Raw genomic sequence first — 13,017 nt, forward strand, 5'->3', positions numbered from 1 at the left:
CCCTCCAATTAGAATTAAAAAGCCTACACTTCTTCAGCTCTGAAATCAAAAGTAACCATACCAAGCATAAACCCTTCACTTACTCATAAGAGTGAATTGGTTTTTGACACAGTAGTATCTGTGCTCTTTGCTAAGTGCTAAAAGAAAAAAAACACCTGACTTACTTTTTGATAAGAGAAGCCATTTTGTTGCAATTTTGTTGCAACACATTCTTTGTTTTTATACCTGCACAAGAGGGGGGGAAGTTAATTTGTTAGTACTCAGCATAATTCTATTGTTTTCTTCATTTTAAAAGCTGTAAAGAATAGGCAAAACATATTCCTATTTGCTTAACATCAGACATCATCAGACACCATCAGACCACAGCACGCCCCCCTGTGTTCTGTCAAGATCACGTTAAGGACCCAGTCTGCTTTAGGAAGTGGTAGTGGCAATTCAGAAATAGCACTCTTCTCCTGAGTCAGTACTGAACAAACCAATATCTTAATATAGGGTTGGGGGTATTGTGCTGCTGGGATGGCCATTTCTTTTATTTAAGACATAAAGCTGAGGTTGGACCTCTCACTTGTGGACATTAAAAATAGCATGGTACTTGTTACCCGAGTAGGAATGTTACCCATAATAGGTTATCTAAATTACACCTTTAGAAATTTCATTCTGGCTGCCTAAAATCCTCCCTGTAGTTTCAGCTGGATAGGGTATTCTTCAGTTTTATTTCTGAACTAGTGTATAATCTTGCGGTGGGCTGTTTTTTAATTTATAATTTTTATTGTTTTTTCCAAATACAACAAATATACCAAAATAGCAGATTAATCATAATACAAGTAGTAAATAAAGAGGGTTAGGATAAAGAGAGAGGAGGGAAAGCGACATATCTATCTTCAGGGTCCACATTAAATCACTGACCTCTAAAAAGTCAGCCAATGGCTTTGAATTTTTCAGACATTCCTTTTCTGCACAATGCCAGTTTGTTTGTTAGCTGCAAGGACAGCCACATCACTGAGCCGGGCATCAATATTTGGTGGGAATTGATTTTTCCATTTTTGCAGTATTAATTTTTTAGCAACATAAGCTGCATGTTAGAACCATGCTGCCTTGTTACAAGGTAATCTCCCCCAGGTACCAGGAGCACATCCAAGAATGAAACTTAAGGGGGAGGGCTCCATCTTAGCTTCCAATATCAAACTGGTTCAACCTGAACCCAAGGAGGAGTCTGTGTGGTCACATCTAATAACCACAAAGATGCATTAATTAACAAAAAGGAGATATCAATAATTTTCAAAGCTGGGAAAATGAAATCCTCACAGAGTCAGGGAGGTGTAATCTGTTCAGAGCCCAAATTACCTGCAACCCAAAGGAATGTTCTTAAAATATTATTGAATTTCTTAAAAACAATTTGAGGAATAGAAATAGGGACATACAAAATTCTAGGAAGGACATTCATTTTCAGTATATTAATTTTACCCCACACACTGACGGTTAACAAACTCCATCTCCCCAAATCGTTAGCCATTTGTGCAGTAACTGGTTATATATTTATCGTAGGATGTCCTGAATATTTTTGGGAATCAATATTCCTAAATACTTCATGTAAGAGGATTGCTATTGAAAATCCCTATTTGAGAAAAGGCCTTTGTGGACATATTTGTTAATGCACAAGATTTCTGATTTACCTTAATTAATTTTATATCCTGAATCTAAACTTATTAACAGTGGTTAGAAGGTTAGGAATGGTAACCTTAGGTGTAGATACAAGAGCATCATCCGCATGGAGCATAATTTAGTGTTCTGTTTGGCCCGCCCTGATACCACACATAATTTGATTTGCTCAGATGGCAATGGCTAAAGGTTCTAGAGCTAAATCAAACAGGAAAGGAGAAAGGGGGCAGCCCTGCCTCATACCTCTCTGTGATGGAAATGGGGTAGAAATGATACCATGGGTAACTACTCTGCAAGTTAGATTGGAGTTTAAAAACTTAATCCAAGAAATAAATTATGTACCAAGTCTGAAATTTTGCTAATATGTAAAAAGGGTATGCATTGAAAAGCCTTTTCAGCATCTAAAGAAATAACAGCTAAAAGTTCTTTAGCATCTCTCTAAGTGTCAATATCATCAATCAGTTGATGCAAATTATCGGAGCCATGTCTTTTATGGAAGATTCCCAACTGAATTTTTACAAAAAGTTCTCTGAAACTTTAACACCTACATATTGAACATGTTCAGTGATACCAAGAATGAGCAAACTCTCCTGCCTACTCTAAGTGAAATTGTAATGACAGTTATTATTAAACCCAAGAAAGACCTTGGACTATGTAGTAATTACTGTTAGTCTTTTGCTTTAGTCTGTATGCTGACAGCTTGCCAGCTCTCTCGCCAGATTCCCAGTAGTTTTGCTTCAAACTGAATAAAGCAAACTGCCTCTTGGGACAGAAGTGTATTGATTTCAATTCTGTGTTGTCTCCATGTCTTTTTGTAGGTGGCATAAGAGATGGTATGGCCTCTGATGAACCCTTTAAAGGTTTCCCAAAGTGTGGCAGCTGATGAAGTGGTGGGGGCATGTGGGTTTTGTTTTTTTTCAAGTTCTAACTCTTGTTGGAGAGAGTTAACAAATGATGTATCAAACAGCAGAATGGTATTTATGCCCCACATTTTTGTTAGGGGTACATACTCTGGGCGCCTAACAGACAAATGTGTATAGGAGCACAGTCAGCTATAACAATAGCACAAATGCCATAATCAGTGAAAGAACTGATCAAGTCTTCTGACACTAAGAAATAGTCCAATTCTGAATACGTTGAGCTGCAGGAAAACAAACAAACACACAAACAAAAAACAACAACAACTATAGTCTCTGGCTATAGGATTACCCAATCTCCACACATCTTGTAAACCTAAATCAGCCATGTATGTATGAAGTACCTGACAAGTAATCATGTTTTTATATGGAGATGGAGCAGATTTATCAAGGACTGGGTCTAGTGTTTCGTTGACGTCTCCAGCTCTAATAACAGGATGGTGACCCATGTCATTTATACTCATTAAAAATTATGAAAAAATTTGGGGACACCCTGACTTGGCCTGTAGAAATTGGCAAATATGATTACAGAATTACTGATTTTAGCCTTGAGGACAGTAAATCTGCCCTCACTGTCAGAACTTGTGCTCAGAATATTTGCAGTCAACTTTTTATGTATTAGTATAGCAACACCCCTCACATAGAATTAAAACAACTAGAAATTGAGAAGCCTACCCAATCTCTATTCAGTTTACAAGCTTCAAGTTCTGTGAGATGTGTCTCCTGGAGAATTGCAGTGTGAATACTCTATTTTTAAAGGACTGAATATTTTTTTTCTTTTAACAGAGTTATTAAAACTCTTTATATTCCAGGAGAGACATTGAATTACTGGAGTCATCATTGTTAAAATATACTGGATAAAATATAAAGATGCTTTGAGAATAAATGAGAAATTTGCAAATTTTCCTGAGTAGCATACAGTCCTTACATATCTAAGCAGCTAAAGTTATACAGCCCAGGGGTAGGATGTTGCTTCCCAGTACATATTCTACAGGATTGAGAAGGAAATTCCCAGCATGGGAGGATAACAAGACGGGGGACAGAAAGAGGAATTAAATAATTAATAAAAAACCCCAAAATATAAAATATAATGGCAAGAGAAACACACATTAGTTCCATGAAATCACAAAGAAGAATCTGCTTAAACTGTTCAAAAATATACACTTGATACCCAAAGGGGAAACCGGATCAGGTGAAATGTGGAGATCATCACAGCCTCGGGGCCACAAACATTACAACTATACTAATGACCCTATTACCGACAAAAAAAGAAAAAAAAGAAAAGAAAATGAACATATCAATCAATTAGCACCTATCAAACTTATTTAGAGCAGCCATATCAGATCTCAGAGAACAATACATAAATTCCATACAGTCGAACCATTCCATATATGTCTCCTCTTGTGAGGGAGGAGTTTGCAGATTTTTGAGGTATTTTTTTGCCTTCTAAGGGGACCTGAATGATACTATCTTGTTGCCATCTTTAATACTGAGCATTGCTGGATATTTAATAAAATAATTCCAGTCCATCTTCTTAGCCAAATGCTGTGCTTGGTTAAAAGCTGCCCTCACTGCAACCATATCACAGGCATAATCTTGAAAAAGCAGTATTTTAACTCTCCCCCAAGAGTTCCTTTTTTTCCCTACTGATTTTTGCAATATAAGCTCCTTAGTGGTAAACTTCAGGAACTTCACAATCAGTGCTCTGGGCTGACCTCCTGGAGCTGGCAGGGAGGGCTATGGCCCAGTGTGCCCGCTCTATTTCAAAACAAAAATCTACCAGCAGATCCAACAACTTACTTAGGGACAAATTCAGAGGGTTTGCCTTTCCTTATTCCCCCAGGGACACCCACAATTCTCAGGTTACATTGTTGTGAGCTACTGTCTAGATCAATTAGCTTGGTCTTAATAGTCTTGATATCATTACAGTTCTTCATAACCTGTAATTTGTTCTCTTTGAGACTATCTTCCACTTCAGAAATTCTGTGTTCTACTTCCCCATTCCATTTGGATTGTGTGTGTAAGGGCACTCTGAATCTGAGGCACAGTGGTAGGGTGGAAACTAGATTTAATTTAAACAGTCTCTGCAGCCACCTGTTGTAATAAGCCATCAGCTGTGTTCCATCAGATACAGGCACCATTTTGTTTGCAGAAGCGGGGAGGCAGATCTCTGTTTTTTTCAGTGCTTTCAGATCTGGAGAGGAAGATGCAGAGCTAGAGCACCTTGGGGGTTTCAGTAGTCAGGCACAATATTTCTAGGGGTTGGATGGTGGGGTTTAGGGGACGATGTTAGGGATTCCAGTGGACTACTTCAGAGCTCAAGCAACCTGCATCAACCTTGGTTGCAGCACCCTCTGGTGCCCTCTCTGTGTGCTGTTTAAAGAATACTATTTTCCATTCCAGAAGTGGTTGATTTTGCATATGGATAATGCAATCCCTGTATAGTTTATAATTAACCATTTACTGGCTGATTTATGATCTCTAGGTGACAAGCATTATAAATTTATAAATGCCACTTATTAATTATATCTGTGACACTATTGTAGTTGCATCAAACCAGTTATCATATAAAGCATCAAGCAACTATTAATTGCATACTTGAAACTATATAGTAACCTCTTAGAACCTCTAAAATACAATGTCTTTCCCTACATGAACTCTGGATTTTTAAAATTTATTTTTGGCAATGAAGAGGAAACCTTAGAAAAAAGCCTGCAATTTAAAATCCAGAGACTTTTGCCCATCTGATCATTTTGAGGTAGAGGAAAGAGTGCCAACAACTGCATCTCCAACATCATTTCCTACAGTCCCTATCTTATTCTCTGGAGGCCTCCCATCCAAGTCCTATCCTAGCTTGATTCTACTTAGCTGGCAAAAGTAAAAGGATCATAGAATGAGAAAGTATGTCTGATTTTTATTATTTATATTATAACCATTTACATTATTGTTGTGTGTGTGTATATATATATATATATATATATATATATACACACACACACACCAATAATGTAAATGGTTATAATATATATATATATATATATATATATATATATATATATATATATATATATATATATATATATATATATATATATATATATATATATATATATATATAAAGGGTGCAAAACAATGAGATTATTAAAATGTCTTGCTCACTATGTCATTTAACTCACTATGTCATTTATGTGCTATAAACAACAGGAAAGACATTTAACCAGAACAAAAATAAATGTAAGTAGGCTATTTCAAAAGCACCAGAAAAAGAGCAAAAGAGCTGAACAATTTTCAAAAGAAGTGAACATTAAATGTACCTTGTTTTTGCTGAGAATTAAAAGGAAGTTCAAACATGACAAAAATAAAAACCATTTTCCTTCCAGGGTCGTATCTACTCATCTCAAAAACACTTCCCCTCCCCGCCCAGTCACAAAAGACTAACATGTTTTCTGTGGCCCAAAATAACAAGCTTTACCTTCTGTATTTGCCTCCTGCTTACTCCATGACTGGGAAGATGAATGGCCTGACTTCTTACGTGGACTTGTGCTCACCTTTCTCCAGGAAGCACTCTCTCTTTTCTTATTACAATTTTTGTAGCTTGAAACCATAGCTAAGGGGAAATTTCCTCCTTTAAAGTCTGCTCTATATCTATCCAGATCTGAAACAATATTAATACACATTAAAAAAAAAAGCTGATAGTGCATTGCAGCCATAGTAGTGATATGCAGTTAGCAAAGAAATAACATGACCTCTAGGATGTCTCATTAATATTCCATTCAATGGGATCAGACTCTTTTAATCACAAGACTTAACATAGTAATTTCACAAATATGGTATGTACTGACATCTTTTCTAACGTGCTTTGAGATATACTGATGAAAAGTGCTACATTTATTTAAAAAAAATAATTAAATAATGTTAATCCTGCTTAAGAAATTCCAGTATACAACTGCTTGCTTTCTAGCTGAGCTCGTTTACTGTTACCTGTTCGTGGAAGAGGACAGCCATGCAGAACAGCTTTGTTTAGCAAAATACTGAGAGCTGCTTTAACCACAGCCTGTTGACCTTGAGTAGGACTTTTTTTGGCTGCTGTTTGTCCCAGTGCAGATGGTCTCTTCACAGAGGCTCTGGAGAGTATTGTTTCTTGAACTCTGGGAGCAATGACAGTGTTCCATAATTTGGACAGCCACCTTGAAGCATACAGAAAACTTTAGAATCAGGACAAGTTATCAAACAAGTTTTATCATATCTTACTTATTAAAGATGACTTACAAGTAGGGTAGGGGAAAAGGATTTTATGCCTTTAATTTATTTTTGTTTTAACATTAGAAACTGACATCTTTGGATAGCCTGACCGAAAGAGGAAGTGGCTTGCATTTTTTATTTTTGTTAACAATTTACTCAAATGCTTGTCCAAAGAGTTAGAAGAAAAGTGGTTTCCATTAAAATTTGATATCCTTCTTCCTTCATTTGTGGGCTGTCTGAAATACCCTCCCCTCCCCAATCAGCGCAAGGCAGAGGGATGATGTTTGGTCAAACTAAAATGCATGATGCCCAAACTCCCAAATAAGGGGGAGGAGGGAGAGCTGGAGCAGGCCCCTCCTCTAATATCAGTTACATAGAGAAATGTGCATGAGGAAGAGGCTTTCTTTACCTGCCCCTGGCTGGCCTGGGGGTGGGAGAGGGAATGGAGAAACCAATTAGCTATTATGCTCCTTCCCAAAATTTGAAACCTGTCCAGGATTTCATGAGCCATATTGTCTTTATGACCGCTCTGCCTTCCTTCCCTGTAGTTGATGTATACTAAGCTGTGCTTCAGGATGCCATGGTCTGACCAACTGTCTGTTTTTGGATTTTTAGAATTTTTCCTCATTGGGTCAAACTGGCAACAGTCTGGTGGGGTTTTTTTGCTTTGCTTACAGCATTGGTTAAAAGAGAAGAAATGGCAAATAATATTAAGTGATAATATAGGAATGTTGTTTGTCGCAATTTGCAGCTAAAGGCTATACAGTGTCAGCTCCCAGAGGTAAATGAGACCTGGAAATTTGCTGGTGAACTTGGGCCTATAAAGAGAAAGAGGGCATGAAATCTTTGCAGACCCAGGTCCCCTTTGATACCCTGTACCCACATCATTGCATGTGGGGAGGATGACAGGCTACAGAACTGAGCAGCATATGAAGGGTAGGCTGAAGAGCATCTATCTTGGTTATTAGTTATATGATACATGTCCTGTAAACCCGCAGCCAGTTAAATGTCTGGTATGTGAGAGGTGGTCATATAACGCCCTCTCTATTGTTAAGTTAATAAAGTTGCATCTGGGGGCTTAAATCAATCCCTGTGTCTGTCTTTCATTCTGGCATGTCCTGCTCAAGCTCCCAAAATACATGAGAGTCTATTAAGTCCTACAATATCAACAAACACTAGCCTTGAGCCTATTTGATATTTCTAAGTATAAAACAAGGAGGAGGGGAAAGAAAGGGGGAAAAAGCGGTAAGAAAAGTCTCTTTCACCCCTCCTTTATACATCATGAACAAAACAAAACAAAACAAAACAAAACAAAAGAAGATCACACTTAATTCTCAAGACCAAGGACAACAGAAATACAAGGGCATAGAAAATCAGCAAGAGCCATGGAACTGGAGTCTTCCTATTTACTTGTTCTGCTCTCCAGAATCTAAGGGTTTGTCTACGCTTAAAATGCTAAGCTGCTGTAGCTGTGCCACTATAGTGCTTCAGTATAGATGGTACCTATGCCAATGGGAGGATTCTACCACTGGTGTAGGTAATCCACCTCCTTAAGACACGGTAGCTAGGTCGACAGAAGAATTCTTCCATCAACCTAGTGCTGTCTAGACAGAGACTTAGGTCAGCTTAACTACACCACATAGGAGTGTGGATTTTTCACATCCCTGACCAACGTAGTTAAACTGTCCTAATATTTTAGTGTTCACCAGGCCTAAATTGCCACTTTCAAAAGAGAAAGGTATAACACACTTCTGGCTGCAAAAACAGCTGCCACTGATGTCTTGCTGAGCATACTGTTCTGTCAGATAGATTGAAACAATAGCACCCAGTGAGCCACCAATGAAACCTAATTATCGACATTTAAATGCCAACACTATTAATTACCACACTGCCAAGCAAGATATATCCAGTAAGTATTCATTGTAGCTATGTTTATTTTTTATTGTTTATTCCCTGACAAAAACTACATTAAGATGGAGTTAAGGTTGAAAGTACATACCAAAAAGTTTAGGGTAAAAAACAACATTACAGCAATGCTGTAATTATCCTCAAACTACATATTACAAATCTAGTCAATTCAGAGATAAGGTTACACTTAAAATAAATCCAAACCCATTATGGATGGAAATTTATAGTTAAGGTACTCCAGCAACTTTAACTCTGTCCTGTTGTGATGCCATGCAATAACCACATAGTTAAGATTAAGGCATTTCAGTGTTTATGGTCCCAGATTAGATTTAACTGATTTTTATAAACACAGATTTTTTTCCATATTGCCCCCGCCCAATGCCATAATTGATTCATTCTGTAATCAATAACAACCATTAAGCTTCAAGGAGATACCAAATACACATTTGGATACTGATGGACTGGATATTTTGGGGAGACACCTGGTGGGGACTGGGGCATCTCTGGGATAGAAGAGGGTGGAGGGAAAAAGTAAATGAGCTTTGGAGGTAATGACAGAGTGACAGGAAGGAGTCAGGCACCTGCAGGAGCTAGGCAGAGGAGACTGGAGCCAGGGCCAGGCAGGAACTGGAAGAGACTAATAGTGGCATTAGTGAGAGTGTAGGAAAGCAGGCTGAACAATATGTGTTTGGAGGAATTTTGTATGAATATGCCAAGTAGCTGGATTGGTGCACAAAACAAATATGAACTGAAGAGTCATTGACTGTCTAATGTAGCCATGCAGTGTGTTTTAGACTGACAGCCATGAATCACAAATATTTTTGCTATTTCTCTATTCTTTTGTATTAATCACAAACATGTTTTCAAAAGTGTTGGCACATGGGCTCCTTTCAGAAGCAGAGTATGTTCATTTAACATTCCAAACAATTGTGACATTTTCAGGAAAAACAGGAAACTTTGTATGTTTTCTGCACAATTTTACTGGCTGTTTAATTTTAGGCTATGCATACATTAGTTATAATACCTGCAACTAAAACACGATATTTTTATGATCTTGAAAATAGAAGTATCTTACTGGATTTGGGGAACACATGATCATTGTGTTCATAAATATTTTTAGTACCTCACTATACCTTAACATTCTCAATCAGGGAATATAAATCTTACTTCACTGTGATTTGGCCATGCCCAGGCTCCACCGGACAAGAGAAGAAATGTTTTGGCCCTATGAGTGCTTCAGGTGCACCTAAACGGGATAAGCAGGAGTTCAGCTGGTGCCAAACGGCAAGAATCCAGTCTATGATCTTGCACATTGGATCACATGGAGGGGGCACTTTACCTCGGAACTATAAAGACAGAAAAGACAAAGGGTTTGACATAATTTCATACCTTTATCAGGAAGGAAAGGGGTTGGCTCTTCGGCACGTTGCCCATTGTGAAAATCAGGTACATTTAAAAAACACTTAATAAACCTCATCTAAATAATCAGGAAAAGAAAGATTAAGACGACCAAATCTTCATCGAGTATCCTGAACTGCTGCATTAAATCTTATTGCCTTAAACATATATTAAACACATTTTCATAGAAACAAAGAGCTCAAACAACTTTGAGAACATAGTCAAAGAAAAAAAGCTCCAATGATCTAGAACATGAAAGTTACACACACACACACACGAAGAAACAAAGCATAATGATATAAATAATAAAAAGCTTTTATATTCCTACAAAGAATAACCTACAGATGACTGATGCTACTGTTTAGTAACCTCACTTTGACAAGCTGGGGCTTACACAGATTTCTAAAACATGCAGGTTTTTTTTAATAAATAAGAGTGATACATTTGAGAATAACATTTTTCCTAAATTAACATTTCATGATACCTGGGCATCTGCACATAAATAACTTGCAGCTTAGTATTCCTAGTGAAAATGAAAAATCTGTGAAGGTGCAAATCTCTATGAAGCTCAGGTGCTAAGATCACATGAATGCTGTACTGTCTTGTTGGCTCTGGAGGGTTTATATTCAGAATGCAAAACAGGTGCTAATTTTAAAATTACATGGAGTAAAACACTTGGTTCTCATAGGATCACAATCTCTTTCCGGTGCTAAGAAATTAAAAATAAAAAAAATAAAATCTTCCTCCTCTTTGTTTAACAATATGCCCAAATAAAGATGTGCATGATGTTTATTTTATAGTGTCCCACAATATGCATCTTGCTGTGTATGGCAAAGATTCTTTGTTTTCAAATTGTAGGTAAGATTGGACTCTTGGCATTACCAAGTAATTAGAAAAATATTTTCCACCAGTTGAATTCATTTTAGTCACAACATGTAGCTAAAGTAGACAGATTCTTTACTATGTTATTCATAAGGCTGTAAGAAAATCACAGGCCATGATTTTGTTGCGGTAAACTGCTACTTCCAACATTCACCAAAACGTTTTAGCAATGCCACTCACTCAAATATGGCCAGACTCCCCTCCATCATAACCTGGTAGGGGCAGAGACAGTGGTGGACAAGGAAGACGATGGAGCCTGGCCAAGCTCCCCGGGGAGCTCGCCCTGCTTTCTGCCCCTGGCTCCACCAAGTGCTGCCATTTCCACTCAGCCCTGCTGGCCTCACAGTATGCCCAGATACAGTTCCAGCTCCACCAGGTGGTGTGTATTGGGCCTGCTTTGAGCAGGAGCAACTCCTATGAGCCACTGAGGACTTTGCCTTCAGTGTCTCCCCACCCACTCCAGGGGACAGGCTTATGGAGGCTTCAGTGAGAGGGGATGGGTGGGGGCTGAGGCTTGTGCCTCTTAAAGGGCTGACACTAGTGGTGTCAGCCACCCACAGGGCATCCATAGATCTCTGAGCTGGGGCTGGCTTTAAGGCGCAGGGGATTGCCCCCGCCTTACCCGGCCTGGAGGAATGGGTGGAGGTGTTATTCAACCCCTGTTGTAGAGTGAAGGACCCTACTGCCAACTTGACATCCAGTCAGTTACAAAACATGAGTTTAATCCTATACAACGCCCCACCTCCCATCCACCTACACACACCTGCACCCCAAACCACAACTTTGACAAACGGCGGCCATAACTTTTGGAACCCCCCCAAAAAATCACAACTGAGCTAGAGAAGAGTGTTTAGGGTGAGTCTTGATGGTTCAGCAGATGGTCATCTACTTTCATTTCTAGGCAGCCTCTCATTTTTAAATTGTTAGATCAAAAGTAAGTTAGGTTATTAGTGACTGGAAAATATTGCCAATTAGTGGATAGTCTCAGTCCAATTTTTCCAAAGAGAGAGGTCAGTTTCACAAATACCTCTACACCAAATACAACTATGAGAATTGCCAATCTAGAGTATGTCTAGCCAAGGAAAATGGTCATGGAGGGAATAAGTCCCACCTTCTTTGTTTAGATAATTTAGTGCTGTCACATTATCTGTCACAACCTGAAGTATCCTGTGTTCAATCTGAGGCAGAAATGACATTAGAGCTAACCTGACTGCTCTCAGTTCTAAGATACAGATATGTATTCTTTTTATTTGGTGACCACACAGTTATGACTAATTGCCCGCATCACAGTGTAGATGCATAGAGGTAAGTACTGCTGATGGTAGAGGGAGATTGAAAGATATACTCATCATTACATTTACAGCACATGTCCACCACATCAGTGCTGTTAACACCTGCTGTGAAGTTATCAATTTGCAATTCACATTGTTTAAGCTTGGTTTGTAATTTCTTGCTAGCCAGTGTTGCAGGTTTCACATCCAAAGATAAGCATATGGGGTCACTGAGATGACTGATGCTAAGAGACCCAGTACCCAGAGGAAAAGGGTATTGACTTATCTTTTCCCTGCCTCATTGGTTCCATAGCTCTTGCTTTCAGAACTGCCTCATTTGGATCAACATGCCTGGATCCAAAGAAGGTCTCCTTATTCTACCATGAGAATCTGAATCCAGGATAAGTTCTTTGAAGACCCTCTGGTCAGATGGGTCTTTCTCATGTGGACTAGCTCTTTGAAAAGAGGCTGACACCCATGAGGACTAAATGCTCATGTTTGCCTCAACAATTGTGTCCTTTTGTAGTGGATTGGCTCTGGAAACAGAGACTAACACCACAATAGTTTTCCTCTTTGGATCCTTCCCACTTATGGATCCTTTAATACTTGGTACCAAGGTGGAGGACTTCTTCTTTTCTGCAGACTTGCCTAGAGCTGATGCTGGTCACTGAGACTTGTTTGAACCCTGACCTCACTCACTCAGTTCTGGGTGGTTTTGCTGACAGTACTTCTTGTAATAA

At 38.6% G+C, this 13,017-nt stretch overlaps 1 protein-coding gene across 1 annotated transcript in view; it reads right to left on the reverse strand.

The window, feature by feature from the left end:
* The window catches only part of CTTNBP2 (cortactin binding protein 2), a 184,206-nt gene that overhangs the window by 17,930 nt on the left and 153,259 nt on the right, over positions 1–13,017 (reverse strand). The window contains 4 exon segments of the mRNA XM_039508739.1: positions 165–225; positions 6,049–6,231; positions 6,558–6,763; positions 9,894–10,072. Of these exon segments, the coding sequence (XP_039364673.1) occupies positions 165–225; positions 6,049–6,231; positions 6,558–6,763; positions 9,894–10,072 (629 nt within the window).

The sequence above is a fragment of the Mauremys reevesii genome, linkage group 1 (genome assembly GCF_016161935.1).
Source record: "Mauremys reevesii isolate NIE-2019 linkage group 1, ASM1616193v1, whole genome shotgun sequence".
NCBI classification, from domain to species: domain Eukaryota; kingdom Metazoa; phylum Chordata; order Testudines; family Geoemydidae; genus Mauremys; species Mauremys reevesii.